Genomic DNA, 25,017 nt, shown 5'->3' on the forward strand with positions numbered 1-25,017 from the left:
GCAGATTAACAGTTACAAAGCATGAAGAAAGACAACAAAACAAAAAGGGAAAAAGCAGCTCCTCCCACGCTGCTCCAAATTACCGACTTTCAATTCCACTCTAGCTGCCTCACTCGGGCTGTCTCCCACTTCACTCGAGCAAAGCTTACTGAGAGTGTCTATGCCTCTCTTATTATCAAGCTCAGCTGGACTGAGATGACTCGCACATCATTTAGGCTTCAAACAGAAGAATGCAATTTATATGTTTTGCCTCTAATCAGGCTTCATGTGATTGACAGATAACTGCCATTCTGCTATTTGGGTGGGGAAGCTCTTTTACCAACTATCTAGACCACTAAACTTATAACCTTTTTTCCAGATCCTTAAGAATTTTAGATATTCCAATTAGATCACCTCTCATTCTCTTAAACTTTAGTGAATAGACCTAGTCAACTCACTTACTCTTCATATGATAAATTCCTTTATCCAAGGGTGTATGTAGTGTATCTTCATTGCACTTCCTCAAATGAATGTCATTGCTTAGGTAAGGAGACCATAACCGCGCACACTATTCCTGGAATAGCAACAACAATGATCTGGATAACTTGTAATAAGACTTACTCTTGTACTTCCTTTCATTAACTTTCTCGATACACATTACGATGTCCCTCTAAATGCATGCATTCACAAGTCTCACCATTCAAAAATTACTCTGCTTTTTCATTTTTCCAAAGTGGACAACTTCACACTTTGCCACACTGTATTCCATCTAAGTAAACATGAAATTGTGTTTGACTAACTTGCTTGAGGATTTTGATGTGATGAGAGAAATTTGTTGAGGGTGATTGTGTGTGTATGTGTGTGTGTGTATATAGACTTCAAAATGGAACTTGATAAAGTGCCACACACTCGGCATTTCAGCAGTGATACAGCATGTAGAGTAAAAGAGACAGTCAGTAACATTACAGTCCAAAATTTGCTGAGCGGCAGAAAACAATATTTGCAAAAGTTACTTTCCATACTGGAGGAAGGTGAATGGTGAAGTTCCCCAGGGATCGGTGCATTTCTAGTTGTACAGGTCACTATTACAACATTTGCAGATGACACAAAACTTGAAAATATTGAGAACTGTGAAAAGGATAGTGATAGTCTTCAAGAGGGTATTGTCAGGTTTTATGGCAGATGAATTTAATGCAGAAAAATATGGTTCACTTCGCTAGGAAGAGCGAGGGGAGGCAATATAATGTAAGGGCCATTGAGAGGCATAGACAGGTGGATAGCCAGAGACTTCTTCCAAGAGTGGAAGTGTCAATTACTAGGGGACACAGATTCAAGATGAGAGGGGGAAGTTTAAGGAAGAAGTGCAGGGGAAGTTTTTCATGTGGTGAGTGGTGGGTACATGGAACGCACTGTCAGAGGAAGTGGTGGAAGCAGGCACACTCATTACGTTTTAAGAGGCTTCTGCATGGGTCCATGAATAGAAGGACATAGACCAAGTAAGGGTGGAAGGTTTTTTTAGTTTGGCATCATGATTGGCACAGGCTTGAAGAGCCAAAGGGCCTATACTTTCCTTTGTTCTTTGCTGTAGTCCCTCTGGAACAAAGGTTTATCGGGCCAATTCTTGGGATGGCAGGATTAAGTCGGTTGGATTATATTCACTGGAGTTTAGAAGAGTGAGACAGGATCTCATAGAAAATTAAAATCTAACAGGATTAGACAGGATGAATGCAGAAACAATATACTTGATGGCGGGGGAGTCCAGATCTAGAGTCATAGTTTGAGAATAAGGGGTAAACCTTTTGGGACTGTGGCGACGAGAAATTTCTTCACCCAAAGTGGTGACTCTGTGGAATTCACTACCACGAAAAGTAGTGGAGGCCAAAATGTTGTATGATTTCAAGAAATTAGTTGCAGCTCTGGTGCTCAAGGGATATGGGGGAAGGTGGGATTAGAATATTGAATATGATCAGCCATGTTCAAAATGAATGGCTGAGCAGGCTTGAAGGGCCAAATGGCCTCTTCCTAGTTTCTGCTTATCCACAGCCGAGTGCCTTGGCATGATAAGAAGAAAAGAGAGAAGCAATAAGCAATAATTAGAAAAATAAAGAAGCTCAACACCATCCAGAAGAAAGCAGTTCCCTTTACTGATATCCCATCCATAAACATTCATTCCCTTTATTACTGCCGCAGTGGCAGTAATGATCCTGTCCAACAAAGGAGGATCTAACCATCACCTTTGACATTCAGTGACATTACCATCATTGAATCCCCACCATCAACATCCTAGGGATTTCCATTGACTGGAAACTGAACTGAACTAGCCATATAAATACTGTGGCTACAAGAACAGGTCAAAGGCTAGGAATCAATCAGTGAGTAACTCGCCTGAATCCCAAAGCCTGTCTATCATCTACAAAACAGAAGTCATGAGTGTCATGGAGTATTCTCCACTTGCCTGAATGAGTACATCTCCTTGAGTGCCTCAAGGATCTGTTCTGGGACCCTTGTTGTTTGTCATTTTCATAAATGACCTGGATGAGGAAGTGGAGGGATGGGTAAGTAAGTTTGCTGATGACACTAAGGTCGGTGGTGTTGTGGATGGTCTGGAAGGATGGCAAAAGTTGCAGCAGGACATAGATAGGATGCAGGACTGGGCGGAGAAGTGGCAGATGGACTTCAATGCGGATAAATGTGTAGTCGTCCATTTTGGCAGAACCAACGGGATGAACGAGTACACTATCAAGGGCAGAAGTCTGAGTAGTGTTGAAGAGCAGAAGGATCTTGGGGTCCGGGTCCACAGGACTCTTAAATCGGCCTCGCAGGTGGAGGAGGTGGTCAAGAAGGCGTATGGTGTACTGGCCTTCATTAATAGAGGGATTGAGTTTAGGAGTCGGGAGGTAATGCTGCAACTTTATAAGACCCTTGTCAGGCCTCATTTAGAGTATTGTGCGCAGTTCTGGTCGCCTCACTATAGGAAAGATGTAGAAGCTATTGAGAGGGTACAGAGGAGATTTACAAGGATGTTGCCTGGACTGGGAGGCATGCCTTATGAAGTTAGGTTGAGGGAGCTGGGACTCTTCTCCCTGGAGAGACGAAGGTTGAGAGGCAACCTGATAAAAGTTTACAAAATGTTGAGAGGAATAGATAGGGTGGACTCTCAGAGGCTATTTCCCTGGGTTGAAATGGTTGCTACGAGAGGACACAGATTTAAGGTGCAGGGAGGGAAGTTCAGAAGTGATGTTAGGGGTAAGTTTTTCACTCAGAGGGTGGTGAGTGAATGGAATCGGCTGCCGTCAGTGGTGGTGGAGGCGAACTCGCTGGGGTCTTTTAAAAGACTTCTGGATGAGTATATGGGGTTTAATGAGATTGAGGGTTATAGATAGGTCTGTAGGTTGGTAGGTGTTGATGTGATCGGCGCAACTCGTGGGCCGAAGGGCCTGTTTGTGCTGTAGTGTTCTATGTTCTATGTAACAACACTCGAGCCAGAAAACGACTGGCTTGATTGCTATCCCTTCCACAAACATTCAATCCTGCCACCAGTGATGAACCATTTACAAGGGACACTGCAGGAATTGACCAGGGCTTCTTTGGCCCCTTCCAAACCCACGAACATTATTATGCAAGTTCCCCTCCAAGCCGCACACCATCCTGACTTGGAGTATATATAGCCATTCTTTCACTGTCACTGGGTCAAAAGCCTGGAACTCGCTTCCTAACAGCATTGTGGTTGTTCCTACAACACATGGACAGCAAGCAGTTCAGAAAGGCAGCTCACCACCACCTTCAAGGGCAATTAAGATTGACAATGAATGTTGGCCAAGTAGGTGGTGCCAATCCCATGAACAAATGACAAAACCCTTACCGCAAGGGTCTGTTTTGGGGCCACTGCTGTTTGTCACTTTTATAAATGACCTGGATGAGGGCATAGAAGGATGGGTTAGTAAATTTGCGGATGACACTGAAGTTCGTGGAGTTGTGACAGGGCAGAAGGATGTTGCAGGTTGCAGAGGGACATAGATAAGCTGTAGAGCTGGGCTGAGAGATGGCAAATGGAGTTTAATGCGAAAAAGTGTGAGGTGATTCACTTTGGAAAGAGTAACAGGAATACAGAGTAAAGGGCTAATGGAAAGATACTTGGTAGTGTGGATGAGCAGAGAGATCTCAGTGTTCATGTGCATAGATTGCTGAAAGTTGGAACCCAGGTTGATAGGGTTGTTAAGAAGGCGTACGGTCTGTTATCTTTTATTGATAGAGGGATTGAGTTTTGGAGCCATGAGGTCATGTTACAGCTGTACAAAACTCTGGTGCGGCCGCATTTGGAGTATTGCGTACAGTTCTGGTCGCCGCATCATATGAAGGATGTGGAAGCATTGGAAAGGGTGCAGATTGTATAGTGGGAAGGTCTTATGAGGAAAGGCTGAGGGACTTGAGACTGTTTTCGTTAGAGAGATGAAGGTTAAGAGGTGATTTAATAGAGGCATGCAAGATGATCAGAGATTAGATAGGGTGAACAGAGAGAGCTTTTTTTCTTGGATGGAGACAGCTAGCACGAGGGGATATAGCTTTAAATTGAGGGGTGATAGATATAGGACAGATGACAGAGGTAGGTTCTTTACTTAGTAGTAAGGATGTGGAATGCCCTGCCTGCAACAATAGTGGACTCGCCAACATTAAGGCATTTAAATGGTCATTGGATAAACATATGGATGATATTGGAATAGTGTACGTTAGATGGGTTTTAGATTGGTTTCACCATCGGCGCAACATCGAGGGTTGAAGGGCCTGTACTGCGCTGTAATTTTCTATGTTCCAAAACGAATCTGCCTCTTCCACATTCAGGCAGTGTATCCCAGATCCTTACCAATTGTCATGTAAAACATTTTTCAAGTTGCTACTGCTGCTTTTGCCAGTCACTTTACATTAATGTCCATTGGTTCTCGATTGTTCCACCAATGGGAAGTTTCTCCCCTTCTTTGTCCATTTCCTTCATCATTTAGAACGCCTATATAAAGTCTCTTCCCCAATAAAACATTCCCAGCTTGATGGTACCAGGGATGAGAAACATTCATATGAATCTTTTCTGTACCACTACAGCTGCCTTAACATCCTTCCAAAATGTGGTGTAAGAGGTGACTGACGAGAGAAACAGGCCCTGTGGCTCTCCAAACCCATACTGATCATGATGCCCTAACTAAACTAAAAACCCTTCTGCCCTTACTTGGTCCTTATCCCTCTATTCCCTCCTCATTCATATAGCCATGCAGATGCCTCTTAAATGTTGCTAATGTCCCTGCTTCCACCACCTCTGGCACCACGTTCCAGGCACCCACCACTCTGAATGAAAAATTTCCTCCACACATTTCTCTTAAACTTTTCTCTTCTCACCTTAAACATGTGTCCCCTTGTAATTAACACTTATACCCTTGGAAAAAGCCTCCAACTATCCAACCTGTCAATGCCTCTCATAGTTTGGTAGATCTCTATAAGGTCTTCCCTGAGCCCCATTTTTCCAGTGAAAACAATCCTAGTTTATTCAATCTCTCCTCATAGTTAACACCTTCGAGACTAGGCAACATCCTGGTGAACCTTCTTTGCACTCTCTCCAAAGCTTCCACATCCTTCTGGTAGTGTGGCGACCAGAACTCCACACAGTACTCCAAATGCGATTTAACCAAGGTTTTATATAGATGCAACATGGTTTGCCAAATCTTGTACTCAATTCCCCAGCCAATGAGAAGGTATATGGCATGCTTAGCTTCAATCATCTTAGCCACCTGTGTTGCCATTTTGAGGGAACTGTGGACCTGCACATCAGATCCTTCTGTATGTTAATGCTCCTAAGGATTTTGCCATTTACAGTATAATTCATATCTAAATTTGATCCTGCAAATGCATCACCTCGCATTTGTCTGGATTAAACTCTATTTGCCATTTATGTGCCCAAGTCTCCAATCTATCTATATCCTGTTGTATCGTCTGACAATCCCCGGCAATATCAGCAACTCCACCAATCTTCATGTCATCTACAAACTTGCTAATCAGACCATCCACATTTTGCTCCAGATCATTTTTATATATACTACAAACAACACTCGTCCTAGCACCGATCCCTGCCAAATGCCGCTAGCTACAGATCTCCATTCTGAAAAATATCCTTCCACCGCTACTCTGTCTTCAATAACTGAACTAGTATCCATCTAACTTGCCTACCCAAATCCTGTCCATGTAAACTACATCTACAGCCCTTCCCTCATCAATTATCTTTGCCACCTTTTCAAAAAAATTAGAGGCCTATAAAATAGTAAGGGAGATAGATCAGCTAGATAGTCAATCTTTTCCTGAAGGTAGGGGAGTCTAAAACTAGAGGGCATAGGTTAAGGTCAGAGGGGAGAGATGCAAAAGGGTCCGGAGAGGCAATTTTTTCACACAGGGTGGTAAGTGACTGGAACAAGCTTGCAGAGGTAGTAATGGAGGTGGGTACAATTTTGTCTTTTAAAAAGCATTTAGACAATTACATGGGTAAGATGTGTATAGAGGGATATAGGCCAAATGCAGGCAATTGGGACTAGCTTAGAGGTTTAAAAAAAAGGTAGCATGGACAAGTTGGGCCGAAGGGCCTGTTTCCATGCCGTAAACCTCAATAACTCTAGATCTCAATCAAGTTGGTGAAACATGACCTTTCCTATACAAATACATGCTGCCTGTCACTAACTAGTCCATTTTCTTCCAAATGTGCATATATCCTGTTCCTCAGTATCTTCTCCAACAGCTTCCCACCACGGACGTCAGGCTCATCAGCCTATAATTTCCTGGATTATCCCTGCTTCCGTTCTTAAACAAGGGAACAACATTGGCTATTCTCCAATCCTCTGGAACTTCGCCTGTGGTCAAAGAGGATGTGAAGATATCTGTTAAGGCCCAAGCTATTTCTTCCCTTGCCCCCCACAGTAGCCTCAGATAGATCCCATCTGAGGACAAGGCAGTTAAGCCCAATTTATCGCTTCTTCCGAGAGGATCCCTAACTGTAAGATCATTATTTATTCCTATCTCATTACACAGGACCAGATCTAGGATAACTTCCTCCCTCGTAGGTTCCATTACATACTGTTCAAGGAAGCTATTGCAAAAACAGTCTCTGAACTCCATCTCAAGGCTGCCTTGACCAACCTGGTTTGATCAATTGATATGTAGATTAAAATCCACCACAATAATTGCTGTACCATTTTTACATGCATCAATTATTTCTTTGTTTATTTCTTGCCCCACTGTGATATTATTTAGTGGCCTATAGACTATGCCTATGAGTGACTTTTTCTCCTTACTATTTCTAACTTCCACCGAAATGGATTCAACCTTTTTTTTCCATAGAACCTATATCATCTCTCACTATTGCCCTGATGTTACCCTTAAATATCAGAGCTACACCACCTCCCTTACCTTCCTGTCGATCCCTCCTAACAGTCTGATACCCCTAGGTATTTAACTCCCAGTCATGGCCACCCTGCAAGCATGTCTCTGTAATGGCCACCAAATCACACTCATTCGCAATGATTTTTCCCATCAACCCATTTATCTTGATTCAAATGCTATGAGCATTCAGAAAAAGTGCCTTTTACGCTAGTTTTTGTACCTTTTTGAATTCTAACACTTCCATTAATAATATCTCCTGAGTTCTCCTTTTTAATTTTTTTTCTTGATTTTTGATGTGGTTTGAGCTTTCTCCCCACATTTTGTCCTTACTCCTTCCTTCTCGGACTCCTTACATAGATTCCCATCCCCCGACATATTAATTTCACCTTCCCCAATCACTGTAGCAAACACTTCCCCTAGGGCATCAGTCCCAGTCCTGCCGAGGTGTAACCCATCCAATTTCTACAGGTCCCACCTCCTCCCAGAACTGGCCCCAATGCCCCAGGAACTGAAACCGTCTCCAACACCATCTCTTCAGCCACTTATTTATCTGATATATCTTGTCATTTCTACTCTGACTCACATGTGGCTCAGGTAGTCATCCTGAGATCACTACCTTTTGAGGTCCGATTTCTTAACTTTCTTCCTAGCTCCCTGTGTTCTCCTTTTAGGACCTCATCCTTTTATTTAAACCTATGTTGTTTTGCTGTGGCTTTGGAGTCGCAGTAAGAAATCTGACAACACCAGGTTAAGTCCAACTGATTTATTTGATAGTAAACTCACAAGCTTTCGGGGTTTCTCCCTTCGTCAGGTGATTGGAGAGTTCATGGAATGGAGAACTCTCCGTTCACGTGACGAAGGGAGAAACCCCGAAAGCTTGTGAGTTTACTATCAAATAAATCAGTTGGACTTAACCTGGTGTTGTCAGATTTCTTACTGTGTTTACCCAAGTCCAATGCCGGCATCTCCACATCATGACTACTTTGGAGTCACATGCAGGCCAGACCAGGTGAGAATGGCAGATTTCCTTCCCTAAAGGACATTAGTGAACCAGTTGGATTTTGCTGACAATTGACAATGGTTTCACGGTTATCAGTAGATTCTTAGTTCTAATATTTTTATTGAATTCAAATTCCACATCTGCCATGAAAGGATTAGAACCCAGGTCCCGAGAACAGCAGCTGAGTTTCTGGATTAATAGTCTAGTGATACACTGGCCCAGTGGTATTAATGAGGCAGACTTGATCAGGGAAGTTAAGGTAAGAGAACCACTAGGGTGCAGTGACCACTATGATAAAATTCACCTTGCAGTTTGAGAGGGAGACATTGGAATTGGATATAACGGTGCTGCAATTGAGTAAAGAAACTAGAAGGTCATGAGGGAGGGACTGGCCAGACTTGATTGGAAAGGGAGCCTAACAGGAAAGGCTGTGGAACAACTGGGAAGAGTTTTTGGGGATAATTCAGAAGGCACAACATAAATTCATTCCAAGGAAGAGGAAGCATTTAATGGGAGAACAAGACAACCATGGTTGACAAGGGAAGTAAGAGATATCATAAAAGCAAAGAGTATACCGTCAGGCGCAGAATGGTGGGAAGTCTTTAAAAACAAGCAAGAACAACTTTGAAAGTAAAATAAGAGAGGAGAATATGAAATATGTGGGTAAGCTAGCTAGTAATGTAAACATTTGGAAGATTTTTTATATATGTAAAAGGTAAAAGAAACACAAAAATGGACATTGGACTGCTGGAAAATGAGGTTGGAGAAGTAGTAATGGGGGACAAAGAAATGCAGTAAGAAGTCTGACAACACCAGGTTTAAGTCCAACCGATTTATTTGATAGTAAACTCACAAGCTTTCGAGGTTCCCCTCTTCGTCAGGTGAATGGAGAGTTCTGGCCTCAGACAGTATATAGAACATAGAACACTACAGCACAAACAGGTCCTTCGGCCCACGAGTTGCGCCGATCACATCAACACCTACCAATCTATAGACCTATCTATAACCCCCAATCCCATAAAACCCCATATGCTCATCCAGAAGTCTTTTAAAAGACCCCAGCGAGTTCGCCTCCACCACCACTGACGGCAGCCGATTCCATTCACTCACCACCCTCTGAGTGAAAAACTTACCCCTAACATCACTTCTGTGCTTTCCTCCCCGCACCTTAAATCTGTGTCCTCTCGTAGCAACCATTTCAACCCAGGGAAATAGCCTCTGAGAGTCCACCCTATCTATTTCCTCTCAACATTTTGTAAACTTTTATCAGGTTGCCTCTCAACCTTCGTCTCTCCAGGGAGAAGAGTCCCAGCTCCCTCAACCTAACTTCATAAGGCATGCCTCCCAGTCCAGGCAACATCCTTGTAAATCTCCTCTGTACCCTCTCAATAGCTTCTACATCTTTCCTATAGTGAGGCGACCAGAACTGCGCACAATACTCTAAATGAGGCCTGACAAGGGTCTTATAAAGTTGCAGCATTACCTCCCGACTCCTAAACTCAATCCCTCTATTAATGAAGGCCAGTACACCATACGCCTTCTTGACCACCTCCTCCACCTGCGAGGCCGATTTAAGAGTCCTGTGGACCCGGACCCCAAGATCCTTCTGCTCTTCAACACTACTCAGACTTCTGCCCTTGATAGTGTACTCGTTCATCCCGTTGGTTCTGCCAAAATGGACGACTACACATTTATCCGCATTGAAGTCCATCTGCCACTTCTCCGCCCAGTCCTGCATCCTATTTATGTCCTGCTGCAACTTTTGACATCCTTCCAGACCATCCACAACACCACCGACCTTCGTGTCATCAGCGAACTTACTTACCCATCCCTCCACTTCCTCATCCAGGTCATTTATGAAAATGACAAACAGCAAGGGTCCTAGAACAGATCCCTGGGGCACTCCACTGGTGACTGACCTCCATGCAGAAAAAGACCCATCCACAACCACTCTCTGCCTTCTGCAGGCAAGCCAGTTCTGGATCCACAAGGCCAAAGGCCCTTGGATCCCATGCCCTCTCACCTTCTCAAGAAGTCTTGCACGGGGGACCTTATCAAACGCCTTGCTGAAGTCCATGTACACCACGTCCACGGCACTTCCTTCGTCAATGTGTTCAGTCACATTATCGAAGAACTCAACTAGGCTCGTAAGGCACGACCCGCCCTTGACAAATCCATGCTGACTATTCCTGATCATGTCAAACCTCTCCAAATGCTCGTAAATCTTGTCCCTCAGAAGCCTCTCCATCAGCTTACCAACCACTGAGGTCAGACTCACCGGTCGGTAATTTCCCGGGCTATCTCTGTTCCCTTTCTTGAAAATAGGGACTACATCCGCAATCCTCCAATCTTCCGGAACCTCTCCCGTCTCCATTGACGACGCAAAGATCATCGCCAGGGGCTCTGCAATCACTTCCCTCGCCTCCCACAGTATCCTGGGGTACATCCCATCTGGTCCCGGCGACTTATGTATCTTGATAGAATTCAAAAGTTCTAACACATCCTCCACCTTAATATCTACAAACTCAATCTTTTCCATCTGCTGCAAATCCGTAGCAAAATCTCCCAGATCAGCTTCTACCGTGAATACTGAGGCAAAGTACTCATTAAGCACCTCTGCCATTTCTTCTGGTTCCACACAGACCTTTCCCCCTTCACCTTTTATAGGTCCTATCCCTTCTCTTCTCATCCTTTTACCTTTCACATATTTATAGAAGGCCTTGGGATTCTCCTTAATCTTACCCGCCAAGATCTTCTCATGACCCCTTCTGGCTCTCCTAATTTCCCTTTTAAGGGAAATTATAACAGCACAGACAGTTTAGAGATTACTGATTAGAATGCGAATCTTTACACCTAACCTGCTATTCAAGTCTTAATGCGGCTGACAATGTGAGTGGAAGGAGCACTGAGCACAGGTTAAAGAGATGTGTATTGTCTCCAAACAGTACAGTAAGTGAGGTTTTGCAAACCCAGGCAATCACGGGGGTTACAGATAGTGCAACATGAACCCAAGATCCCTGTTGAGACCGTCCTCATGTGTGCGGAACTTGGCTATCAGTCTCTGCTCAGTGACTCTGCGCTGTCGTGTGTCGTGAAGGCCACCTTGGAGAATGCTTACCCGAAGGTCAGAGGCCGAATGCCCGTGACCACTGAAGTGTTCGCCAACAGGAAGGGAACAGTCTTGCTTGGTGATTGTCGAGCGATGTTCATTCATCCATTGTCGTAGCGTCTGCATGGTCTCCCCAATGTACCATGGTTCAGGACATTCTTTCTTGCAACGTATTAGGTAGGCAACGTTGGCCGAGTTGCAAGAGTATTTACAATGTACCTGGTGGATGGTATTCTCACATGTGATGATGTCATCCATGTCGATGACCCGGCATGTCTTGCAGGTTGTGTGGTGTTGTGGTCACTGTTCTCCTGAAGGCTGGGTAGTTTGCTGCAAACAATAGTCTGTTTGATGTTGTGCAGTTGTCTGAAAGCAAGAAGTGGGGGTGTGGGGATGGCCCTGGCGAGATGTTCATCTTCATCAATGATATGTTGAAGACTCCAGAGAAGATGTCATAGCTTCTCCCTCCAGGGAAGTACTGGATGACGAAGGGTACTCTGTCCACTGTGTTCCGTGTTTGTCTTCTGAGGAGGTCGGTGCGGTTTTTTTGCTGTGGCGCATCGGAACTGTCAATCGATGAGTTGAGCGCCATAACCTGGTCTTATGAGAAATGGCAGAGGAATTGAATGGGTGCTTTGTATTAGTCTTCATCATGGAAGACACCAATAACATTCCAGAACTCAAGAATCATGGGGCAGAGATATAGCGACCATCACTAAGGAGAAGGTGCTAGGGAAGCTGAAAGGTTTGCAGGCAGATAAATCACCCGACCAGATGGACTACACTGCAGGGTTCTGAAGGAGATAGCTGAGGAGATGGTGGAGTCATTGGTGGTGATCTTTCAGGAATCACTGGAGTCAGGGGAGGCCCCAGAGGAGTGGGAAAATGCTAATGTAACATCCCTGTTTAAGAAGGGAGGGAGACAGAAGATGGGAAATTATAGGCCAGTTATCCTAACCTTGGTTGTGGGTAAGATTTTAGAGTCCATTAGTGAGGATGAACTTGTGCAGCACTTGGAAATGCATGGTAAAATAGGGCTGAGTCAGCACAGCTTTGTCAAAGGGAGTGCATGTCTGAGAAATCTGTTGGAATTCTTTGAGGAGGTGACAAAGGAGAGCCAGTGGAAGTGATTTATTTGCATTTCCAGACAGCCTTTAACCAGGTGCCTTACAGAAGGCTGGTAAACAAGCTAAGAGCCAGTGGTGTTGGAGGCAAGATACTGGCATGGATAGAAAATTGGCTGACAGACAGAAGGCAGAGACTGGTGATAAGGGGGTCCTTTTCGCAATGGCAACTGGAGACTAGTGGTGTTCCACAGGGATCAGTGTTGGGACTACAACTTTTCACTATATACATTAATGATCTGGAAGATGCAACTGAGCGCATAGTTGCTAAATTTGCAGATAATACAAAGATACAAAGAACAACCCAGCACGGGAAACAGGCCCTTCGGCCCAACGAGCCCACGCCGCCGCATCCTCCTACACCTTCCCTGCCCTGCGTGTATGCGAGTGGAACCCGTAACTTAGCCAGATTCAGGGGAGAATAGTGTCAATTTGGTATACCAATCAGCCTAAGAGCACATCTTTGGGGTGTGGGAGGAAACTGGAGCGCCCGGAGGAAACCCACGCAACCACAGGGAGAATGCACAAATTCCCACAGACACAGGCCCAAATCCATGTATCTGCACAGCTAGCAGTGCTAGTCACTGAGCTGTTGCGGCGCCCGTCTACCGGTCTAGGATCAAGCACACACACCGACACGAAGTACTAGGCCACTCCCGGAACCTCCAAGAGCAGCCCACGCACGACCCACCGTGTGCATGCCCCTTGTTTGACAACAAGGTGGACCTCCACCTGCGGAATAAAAAGACAAAAACGTTAACATATAAGTCTGCATTTCCGGTGTCTCCCGAGGCTCTGACCCTATTTAATACCCCCTACTATAACCCTCCATCCTTGTTTCGCTCATGTGTCTATCTAAGTAGACCTTAAACAAGTCCAACGTGCCTGCCTCCACCACCCTACTCGATAGCGTGTTCCATACCCCCACTACCCTCTGCGTGAAGAACCTTCCTCTTACATCCAAATTATACTTCTCCCCCCTCACCCTTAGATCATGACCTCTTGTAATTGTACCCAATCTAGGGAGCAGCCTATCAGTATTGACTCTATCTATCCCCTTCAGTATCTTATATACCTCTATCATGTCTCCCCTCAATCTCCGTCTTTCCAAGGAGAAAAGTCCCAGTTTCTCCAACCTTTCCTCGTAACTCAGTCCTTCCATGCCAGGCAACATCATGGTAAACCTCCTCTGCACCCTCTCCAGAGTCTCCACATCCTTCCGGTAGTAAGGTGACCAGAACTGGACGCAGTACTCCAAATGCGGTCTAACCAACATTCTGTACAACTGAAGCATTAGACGGCAGCTCCTGTACTCTATACCCCTCCCTATAAAGGCTAGCATTCCATAAGCTTTCCTCACAACCTTCTCCACTTGTGTCGCAACCTTCATAGACTTGTCAACCTGCACTCCCAGGTCCCTCTGTATTTCTATACTCCTAATCGGCCTACCTTTTATCACGTAGCTCCTCTCTGCATTATTCCTTCCAAAATGCATCACCTCGCATTTGTCAGGATTAAATTCCATCTGCCACCTATCTGCCCAATGTACCAACCTATCTATATCCTGCTGTATCACCTGACATTCCACCTCAGTATCCGCCAATCCTGCCATCTTGGTGTCATCCGCAAACTTGCTGATCACACCACGTACGCTCTCTTCCAAGTTGTTTATGTAAACTACAAAGGAGAGGCCCCAGTACTGAGCCCTGCGGCACACCACTGGTCACTGACCTCCAGCCCGAAAAGGCCCCCTCAACAACTACCCTCTGTCTCCTATTGCCCAGCCAGTTTTCAATCCACCTAGCTGCCTGTCCTTGTATCCCATGCGCCTTAACCTTTTGTACCAGCCTACCATGAGGGACTTTGTCAAACGCCTTACTGAAATCCATATAGATGACATCAACGGCTCTCCCATCGTCAACCGTTTTTGTCACCTCCTCAAAGAATTCCACCAGATTCGTAAGGCAAGACCTCCCTCTAACAAAGCCATGTTGCGTATCCCTAATCAGATCGCAACGTTCCAAATGCTCATACATCCTACCCCTAAGTATTTTTTCCATTAATTTCCCTACCACCGATGTCAAACTCACCGGTCTATAATTTCCAGGGTTATCCCTACTACCTTTTTTAAACAGCGGTACCACATTAGCTACCCTCCAGTCTTCTGGGACCTCACCTGTGTCCAAAGAAGAGACAAAGATTTGCGCCAGAGGCCCAGCAATTTCATCTTTCACCTCCCTAAGCAGCCTGGGATAAATACCATCAGGCCCCGGAGCTTTATCCGTCCTTACAGGAAGAACAGGTAGTGTTGAAGAAGTGGGAAGTGCAGAATGACTCGGACAGGCTAGGAGAGTGGGCAAAGAAGTGGTAGATGGAATACAGTGGTTTTAGCTGGGGGAAGGGTAATTATGAGGCTATTAGGAGAGAATCAGGAAACATAGGTTGGACTAGGAGATTACAGGGATTGGGAGCGTCCGAAATGTGGAGTTTTTTCAAGGAGCAGCTACTGCGAGTCTGTGATAGGTATGTCCCTGTCAGGCAAGGTGGAATTGGTAAGGCTAGGGAACCGTGGTGCACCAAAAAAGTTGATTCGTTGGTTAAAAAGAAAAAGGAGGCTTATGTTCGGATGAGACGTGAGCACTCGGATAGTGCACTAGAGAGCTTTAGATTGGCTAGGAGGGAGTTGAAGAGCGAGCTAAGAAGGGCTAAAAGAGGACATGAGAAGACTTTGGCTGATAGGGTTAAGGAGAATCCTAAGGCGTTCTATAGGTATGTCAAGAACAGAAGGTTGGTTAGGGCAAGTTTAGGGCCAGTTATAGACGGCAGAGGGAAGTTGTGTGTGGAACCAGAGGAGATTGGTGAAGCATTGAACCAATATTTCTCTTCGGTGTTCACGCAGGGGGACATGGATATAGCTGAGGAGGACACTTGGTTGCAGGGGAGTAGAATTGACAGTGTTACAGTTGATAAGGAGGATGTGCTGGATATTCTGGAGGGTCTGAAAATAGATAAGTCCCCTGGTCCGGATGGGATTTACCCCAGGATTCTCTGGGAGGCAAGAGAAGTGATTGCAGAGCCTCTGGCTCTGATCTTCAGGTCGTCGTTGGCCTCTGGTATAGTACCAGATGATTGGAGGTTAGCGAATGTTGTCCCATTGTTTAAGAAGGGGAACAGAGACTTCCCCGGGAATTATAGACCGGTGAGTCTCACTTCTGTTGTGGGCAAGGTTTTGGAAAAAATTATTAGGGATAGGATTTATAGTTATTTGGAGAGTAATGAGTTGATTGGAGATAGTCAGCATGGTTTTGTGGCGGGTAGGTCGTGCCTTACTAACCTTATTGAGTTTTTTGAGAAAGTGACCAAAGAGGTGGATGGGGGTAAGGCAGTGGACGTGGTGTATATGGATTTTAGTAAGGCGTTTGATAAGGTTCACCATGGTAGGCTTCTGCACAAAATGCAGATGTATGGGATTGGGGGCGATCTAGGGAACTGGATTAGGAATTGGCTAGCGGATAGGAGACAGAGGGTAGTGGTTGACGGTAAATATTCATCATGGAGTTCGGTTACAAGTGGTGTGCCTCAGGGATCTGTGTTGGGGCCACTGCTGTTTGTGATTTTTATTAATGATCTGGATGAGGGTATAGTTGGGTGGATCAGTAAATTTGCTGATGACACCAAAGTCGGAGGTGTGGTGGATGGTGAGGAGGGGTGTCATAGTTTGCAGGAAGACTTAGACAGGTTGCAGAGCTGGGCTGAGAGGTGGCGGATGGAGTTTAATGCAGAGAAATGTGAGGTAATTCACTTTGGTAGGAATAACAGATGTTTTGAGTATAGGGCTAACGGGAAGACTTTGAATAGTGTGGAGGAGCAGAGGGATCTAGGTGTATGTGTACATAGATCCCTGAAAGTTGGGAATCAAGTAGATAAGGTTGTTAAGAAGGCATACAGTGTCTTGGCGTTTATTGGTAGGGGGATTGAATTTAGGAGTCGTAGCGTTATGTTGCAACTGTACACAACTCTGGTGCGGCCGCACTTGGAGTACTGTGTGCAGTTCTGGTCCCCACATTACAGGAAGCATGTGGAGGCTTTGGAGAGGGTGCAGAGGAGGTTTACCAGGATGTTGCCTGGTGTAGAGGGGAGATCCTATGAGGAGAGGCTGAGGGATTTGGGGTTGTTTTCGCTGGAAAGAAGGCGGCTAAGAGGGGATCTTATTGAAACATATAAGATGATTAGAGGCTTAGATAGGGTGGATAGTGATAGCCTTTTTCCTCTGATGGAAAAATCTAGCACGAGGGGGCATGGCTTTAAACTAAGGGGGGGTAGTTATAGGACAGATGTCAGGGGTAGGTTCTTTACCCAGAGGGTGGTGAGGGATTGGAATGCCCTGCCTGCTGCAGTTGTAAATGCGCCTAGTTTGGGGGCATTTAAGAGGTCTGTGGACAGGTTTATGGACGAAAAGGGATTGGTTTAGGTTAGTGGGTCATTGTTGTTGTTTTTTTTTAACTGGTCGGCGCAACATCGTGGGCCGAAGGGCCTGTTCTGCGCTGTTATGTTCTATGTACAATGTGGGAAAGTGTGAGGTTGTGCACTTTAGTAGGAAGAATAGAGGCATAGACTATTTTCTAACTGGGGAAAGGCTTTGGAAATCTGAAGCGCAAAGGGACTTGGAAGCCCTGGTCCAGGACTCTCAAGGTTAACAGGCAGATTAGTTGGCAATTAGGAAGGCAAATTCAAGCTTGGCATTTATTTCTAGAGGGCTAGAATACAAGAGCAAAAATGTACTGCTGACGTTGTACAAGGCTCTGGTCAGACCCATTTGGAATATTCTGAGCAGTTTTGAGTCCCATGCCTAAGGAATGATGTGCTGGCCTTGGAGGGGGTCCAGAGGAGGTTCGCAAGAGTGATCCCAGGAATGAAGGGTTTGTCATATGAGTGGTTGAGAAGTCTGGGTCTATACTCTCTGGAGTTTAGAAGGATGAGAGGGTGAAGCAATTGAAACTCGCAGAATATGGAGAGGCCTAGATAGAGTAGACATGGAGAGGATGTTTCCACTAGAATTCGAGGGGACAGCCTCAGTGAAGGGACATTCCTTTAACACAGATGAAGAGGAATCTCTTCAGCCAGAGGGTGGTGAATCTGTGGAACTCATTGCCACAGGGGACTGTGGAGACCAGGTCATTGAGTGTATAGAGATAGGTTCTTGATTAACAAGGAGATCAAAGGTTATCAAGGGAGAAGGCAAGAATATGGGAATGAGAAAAATATCAGCCATGATTGAATGGTGGAGCAGATTCAATGGGCCAAATGGCCTAATTCTGCTCTTACATCTTGTGGTCTAAATACTCCAGCCCAGGCAACATCCTGGTGAACCTCCTCTGCACCCCCCTTAATGCTATCACATCCTATAATGAGGTGACCAAAACTACATACATTACTAATTAGTGCTCGATACAATTCCGACATTATCTCCTTGCTCTGGTATTCTATACCCCTTCCAAATCATTAATATATAATGTGAACATTTGGGGTCCTAGCACAAATCCCTGTGGAATGCCATTATCACTACCTGCCAATCAGAAAAAGACCCATTTATGCCAACTCTTGCTTCCTATCTGCTAACTAGCTTTCTATCCATTTCTTAACATGATCCGCAATCCAATGCGCATTCTTCCTGTGGATCTAGCTGGTGTGTTAGCACTGCAATTCTACCACAAGGGGCATAATATTGGAGCCTGATCTTTTTCTTGCCTATGCACTTTTCCGAAGCAGTCTATCACCATTTTGGTGCAGTGAATGCATCAGGTGTACTGCAGGCCTCCAGCCTGGGAGGAGCCTGATGCTCATGTCTTCACATTCTCAACCTCCTTAAACCCTTGTTCTGCAATTTTTACCAGTTTCTGCCTTTGAAGTTTTACCAGTTAATCTGCTTAGAATCTAGAGTTTATGCTATGCTGTAGGTTAATTGCAGATTGACATGGACTTTGATTTGAAAATTTATTAAACTGTTTCCTAGGTTATTCCCTAATAACCCACATCCCAGTTGGTGCAACAGATATCCAAATAATTGAAAGAAAGAAATCAGATGATGTTTTGGGTATGTAAAAGAACAACTGAAGTTATATTTATTATTTTCCTTTATTACATGTTTGTGTTGTCTGTTAGTACTGGCATTGGTTTACCCAATGTGGCATTAGTATATAGTGAATTGTAGATGTAATAATGTAACCTTGCAAGTTACTCATCTGTTAGGGCTAACCATTCTGATTTGAATGTTTTAATGTATTCCATATTGAATATAACATTGTATTGTATAATATTATCATAATTCTAGCTTGGAAATACAGCATACAATTTGTAAGCAATAGAGTTGTTGCAGGAAGCCGTGAAATGTTTATATTCCTGTGACCAAGGAAGGCTGATTTTAAAAAAGTGATCTATAATTGACAAAAGCTAGTATTTCATGTATTTTGCTCCATGGTAAGATCGTTTTTACAGACACTTGTAATGATGGCAATAATTATCCAATACTAAAGAGCCTATTTATTGTTAAGTATGGACCTAGTGAGAGACTGACACACATTAACTGCCTTCCAAATTCAAAAGAAATCATTGACAGTGAAATTTTACAACACTGATGGAAGCAATTTAGCTCAATGTGTTATTGTTGCTAGAATATTTTTGCAAGAATAATCCTGCATCTTCCACTGCTTCAAAGAATTATTCAGTTTTCCTTTGTAATATCCAGTAATTTCTGCCTCAACCACTCCAGATTATAAATACTGGGTGTTGGTGTTCTCAAAATCTCTGGCTTTAGCTGTAACAGAATTTCCTCTTTTTTTAGCTATTTTTAAAATCTGAGAATGCTGGCTCAAAGTCTACCCCATTATTCTCAAACCTTTAGAGATGCTGAATTGCAACCAGTGTTATTCACTTGTTTAATTATCTCCATAGGATAGAAGCCCCTTGTTTCTGTGCCCTCATAATAGAATTCCAGATGAGCATTAACACTGAGAGCTTCCTTTCCAGTGTTATCCTGTTAGCAGTTTGTTCTCTCAAACTTGCTTGCTGGCCCTTTTAAAAACAGGTTTAATTCACTTGTGTAGTATTTCAGGCTCCAGGAGCAAGCCATACAGTTTAATTTCTAGGCTGGTTAATGTTTTTCTTTCAATGAAATCTGAAACGGTGACATGCTATAAGATGAGTTTTATTATCTGTGCTTTTATTTACCTTCCAGCTGTTGCTGATGAATCTGGAAACTTCTTTGTGAATGGGAATTTAAAAGTAGAAGGTCCAAGAAATTTCCACCTTGCAGGCACCGTTTTTAAGTATAGGAGACCGATGGATGTATATGAAACTGGAATTGAATACATTGTGGCTCAAGGACCGACAGACCTGGGAGTTAATATTCTGGTATAACCACAATTAGTTCACATGTAAAACTCATTTTAACCAAGTAATTGTGCAGAAAGAGTTTGATTTTACTCCCACAGTAAAAGTGCTATGACATGTAAAATTTCAGTACTCCCCATTTTTCTCCTGAAAGAGCAAACTATACTGTTTAGAAGAATGAAAGGCAATCTTATTAAAATATATTAAATTGCTGAGAGGACTTGACAGGATGATGCTGCAAGGATTTTTTTCTTATGGGGGAGACTTGAACTACAGGACACGGTTTATAAATAACGGGTCCATCATTTAAAACAAATGAGGAGGAAGGATGCATCCAGTATTTCTTCCCTAATTTGTGTAGACAAATCCATTAGTATATATGTACGAACGTACGAATTAGGGACGCGAATAGAACATTTGGCCCCTTGAGCCTCCTGCATCATTCAGTAAGATCATGGTGGGCCTTACTCCAGTTTTCTTTCTCCCCCTATGCACTTTGACTCCCTTGTCAATTAAGAATCTAAACAAATACAGCCTTAAACATGTTCAATGACCTTGTCTTCAGTGCTCTGATGAAGGGTCATCCAGACTCAATGCTGGCTCTATCCTCTCCCTACAGATGCTGTCAGACCTGCTGGGATTTTCCAGCATTTTCTGTTTTTGTTTCAGATTTCAGCATCCGCAGTATTTTGCTTTTTTTTCCTGTCTTCAATGCTCTCTGGGAAATGAGTTCCAAAGCCTCTTGACCCTCAGAGTATCTCCTCATCTCTATCTTGTCCTTTCCATTGTGATACAATAAGTGGATCGCAAAAGAGCAACTAAAACCATTCATTCCCTTTGAAGAAACCTCAGCTGTCAGTCAGGCATAGAATCTGTATAAACATTGTAGTTCGGAACAATGGAGAGACTTGAGGAAAAGGTAAAGAAACAGATGACTAGAGGTTGAGTAGAAATCCATTATGCAGTCAATGGAAGTCTCTTGCAAAACATTGCACTTTGAAATTGAGCTTGGAAGGCTCAGACTTCAAATCAAAGCTTTGTGAATACATTGGGGCTGAATGGGAGCCCCCTGCCCTGCCCACAACCCCTTCCATGATATTGATATCTTATCTCTGTCAAAGGATTTCAAGGGGATCTTCTCACTTTCTGCAGTTTCTGACCAAGAGGAAAATCCCTGCTGCAGAATGGGTGCTGCAGTCATTTAAATACCTACCAGTGGGCACGGAGTTTGAAGTGACCAGACCACTTCAAAATCTTCACAGCTGACCGGAAGGAATGAAGATGTTAGTCACAGGACTGTCTGAAATCACCACGCCAGGGGTGATCTTCAAGCCTGCCAGGACTGATGGGGCAGCCCAGCCATGACAGTGGCAAGGTCAATCCCCAGGTTCCTTGAAAGACCCTTCCTTTACAGTGACAAAGGGCACATGGACAATGGACTTACCTCCTTGACCCTCTTGGGACCCAAGGTGCTAGACCAGGGTATCAGTGCCAGGAGACGGTGCACCACTGGCACTGCCAAGGTGTGTGGCCTGAAGGTGGGTCTGAGTGTGCATGTACAGTTTTAAATTGAAGTGAGTAGAAACTTAAAGTTTATGCAATAATAGTGGTGAAAAAGTCAATACATTTTACAATTTGTTTCTTGATCTTTTTCTTTGCGCAGTAGTTGGCCAACTATGAAATTACTTACTAATATTGATTTGCATCTCCTTTGTCACTCTGCCACTTTCTATTAAGCCACACATGGCATTTTAGTCAGTGAAAAAAAATCTCTATACTATAATATACTACAAGCAGTCGCTCCAGAATATTTCATCCTATGCAAAGATATGCAGCTGTCCTGTTTGCAGCTTCTAAAGGGACTACTTCATCAAATTTGCAGGATTACAGAGAAAAGGCACAGAAAGGCACTTGAATTAGTCATTCTGAGGGAGTGCGGGAGGGGGATGCTGTGCAGGGAAGGGGATTGAGGGGGATGGGGATGTAATGGTTGGGTCAGCCTCGTGCTTGGAGGGGGTGACTCATTACTTGAAATGGGGAAAGGTGTACAGGACAGTTTGGGGTCACTGTTTTGATTTTTGGTTTGAGAATGATTTGTCCATAAACGTAGAGACTGGGGTGCCTTAATTTGCAACCGTCCATAAATTTGTGATTCACTCCCGTTTTGATACCAGCAGGGGGGAACTCAGCCTGAAAATAGGAGAATTGTGGTCCATATCTAATTTCAGTGATCAGCACTGCTGCCTTAGTGACAGGGGACCCAGAATCAATTCTGGCCTTGGGTGACCATCTATGATGTTTTCATGTTCTCTCCGTGCTTGTGTGGGTTTCCTTCAGCTGCTCAGTTTTCCTCTCATTGTTGAAAGATGTGTCGATTAGATGGATTAACCATGCTAAAGGCGCAGGGTTATGGGGATAGGGTGGAGGGTAGGGCCTTTTAAAATGTACAGACTTGATGGGTTGGATGGCCTTTTACTGCACTGTAGGAATTCTGTGGTTCTTCATTTAATAGCCTGCACTCTAGTTCACTGTAGGATGTGCTGCTCTAAGAAATTGACCTGCAAACTCAATGATCTCACCTTCTAGACTACCTTTGATAATCTGATTTGCCTAATCTATGTATAGATTAAAATCAACTGTGATTAGCTTTCTGAAAAGTTCCCACTATTTCTTCCTGTATACTTTGTCCTAGTGTGGCTACTGTTAGGATCAAACCACCTGTTATTTTCTATCTCTACCGTAATTGATACTACATTATGAACTTTAGTTTTCAGGTCATCTCTCTCTCTCTCTCTCTTAATGTCAACTTTAATTAACAAAGATACCTCATCATCATTTTCTAACATTCCTATTCTTCCAAAATGCCATATGCCCTTGAATCTACAGGTGCCAACCTTTGTCATTTTGCAGCCATGTCTCTGTAATGGCTACCAAGTCATACTATTTATGTTGTTAATTCATCTGTTTGTCCCAGATGTTACATGCATTCAGATACAGAACCTTTAATTCTGATTTTTACCACTTTGCAATCTCTGGCCTTATCTGTTGGCATACTCTGCATGCTTTGTTCATCCCTGCTATACTCTGATTATTACTTCTCCTATTGCTATCTTGTTCTCTTGCTTTGTCTGTTTTCTTTAATTGATCACATCTTTCACACTTGACTCCTTGCCCCATTATTTAGTTTAAAGCTAATTCTGCCGCCTTAGTTATATAACTCGCCAGAATTCAGCTCTAGCACCCAAAGATACAGCTCCCACTTTTCCCAGTACTGGTGCCAGTGCTTGTACATCAAAACCCATTTCTGCTAAACCAGTCTTTGATCTGCTCAATCTCTACACGAAATGCAGAAAGCGGTCACGTATGTTATTGCTAATGAAAGCTTCCTCGCACTCCTCAGTCAGCTGAGAATACAAAAGGTAGGAACAGGAGTCAACCTTGCAACCCCTAGAGCCTGTGCACCATTTAGTGTGGTAAAAAGTCTGACAACACCAGGTTTAAGTCCAACCGATTTATTTGATAGTAAACTCGCAAGCTTTCGGGGTTTGTCCCTTCGTCAGGTGAATGGAGAGTTCTGCCTCAGACAGAGCATATAAAGCACAGACAGTTTAGAGATTACTGATTAGAATGCGAATCTTTACACCTAACCTGCTGTTCAAGTCCTAAAGTGGCCGACAATGTGAGTGGAAGGAGCACTGAGCACAGGTTAAAGAGATGTGTATTGTCTCCAGACAGTACAGTAAGTGAGATTTTGCAAGCCCAGGCAAGTCACGGGGGTTACAGATAGTGCGACATGAGCCCAAGATCCCTGTTGAGACCACCCTCACGTGTGCGGAACTTGGCTATCAGTCTCTGCTCAGCGACTCTGCGCTGTCGTGTGTCATGAAGGCCGCCTTGGAGAATGCTTACCCAAAGGTCAGAGGCTGAATGCCCGTGACCACTGAAGTGTTCACCAACAGGGAGGGAACAGTCTTGCCTGGTGATTGTGGAGCAATGTTCATTCATCCGTTGTCGTAGCGTCTGCATGGTCTCCCCAATGTACCATGCTTCGGGACATCCTTTCTTGCAATGTATCAGGTAGACAATTTTGGCCGAGTTGCAAGAGTATTTACCGTGTACCTGGTGGATGGTATTCTCACGTGTGATGATGGTATCCATGTCGATGATCCGGCATGTCTTGCAGAGGTTGCTGTGGCAGGGTTGTGTGGTATTGTGGTCACTGTTCTCCTGAAGACTGGGTAGTTTGCTGCGAACAATGGTCTGCTTGAGGTTGCGTGGTTGTCTGAAAGCAAGAGGTGGGGGTGTGGGGATGACCCTGGTGAGATGTTCGTCTTCATCAATGATATGTTGAAGACTCCAGAGAAGATGTCGTAGCTTCTCCGCTCCGGGGAAGTACTGGATGACGAAGGGTACTCTGTCCACTGTGTCCCATGTTTGTCTTCTGAGGAGATCGGTGCGGTTTTTTGCTGTGGCGCATCGGAACTGTCGATCTATGAGTCGAGCGCCATATCCTGTTCTTATGAGGGTATCTTTCAGCGTCTGGAGGTGTCTGTCACGATCCTCCTCATCTGAGCAAATCCTGTGCATATGGAGGGCTTGTCCATAGGGGATGGCTTCTTTAACATGCTTAGGGTGGAAGCTGGAGAAGTGGAGCATTGTGAGATTGTCTGTGGGCTTGCAATACAGTGAGGTGCTGAGGTGACAAACGCCGCACCCTGGAAACTAAAATGGAATACATATTCTCAACTTGCGCTCAGGACGCAGACCAACTGCAAAACTCTGCCAAGCAGATGAGACGAAGAAACTACATCACCTACATGCAGACCAAGAACAGGAAACTTGAAAAACTCAGCACCACCACCGGCAACAACCAATCCTTCCCCGGCACCACAGTAGAAAACAGCACTACCACAGGGAAGTCCATTGTCAACTTGTCGAACTACACACTTCAACCAGATGAAATTGAAGTTCTCAGCCAAGGGCTCAATTTCGCCCCATCACCAAAA

At 44.3% G+C, this 25,017-nt stretch overlaps 1 protein-coding gene across 1 annotated transcript in view; it reads left to right on the plus strand.

Annotated features, from left to right (window-relative positions):
- The window catches only part of ttc16 (tetratricopeptide repeat domain 16), a 180,920-nt gene that overhangs the window by 72,665 nt on the left and 83,238 nt on the right, over positions 1-25,017 (plus strand). Inside the window, exons 8-9 of the mRNA XM_080212074.1 lie at positions 18,636-18,716; positions 19,857-20,032. Coding sequence (XP_080068200.1) covers positions 18,636-18,716; positions 19,857-20,032 — 257 coding nt within the window. The remainder of the gene's footprint in view (positions 1-18,635; positions 18,717-19,856; positions 20,033-25,017) is intronic.

The sequence above is a fragment of the Carcharhinus amblyrhynchos genome, chromosome 25 (genome assembly GCF_965287045.1).
Source record: "Carcharhinus amblyrhynchos chromosome 25, sCarAmb.v2.hapA, whole genome shotgun sequence".
Classification (NCBI taxonomy): domain Eukaryota; kingdom Metazoa; phylum Chordata; class Chondrichthyes; order Carcharhiniformes; family Carcharhinidae; genus Carcharhinus; species Carcharhinus amblyrhynchos.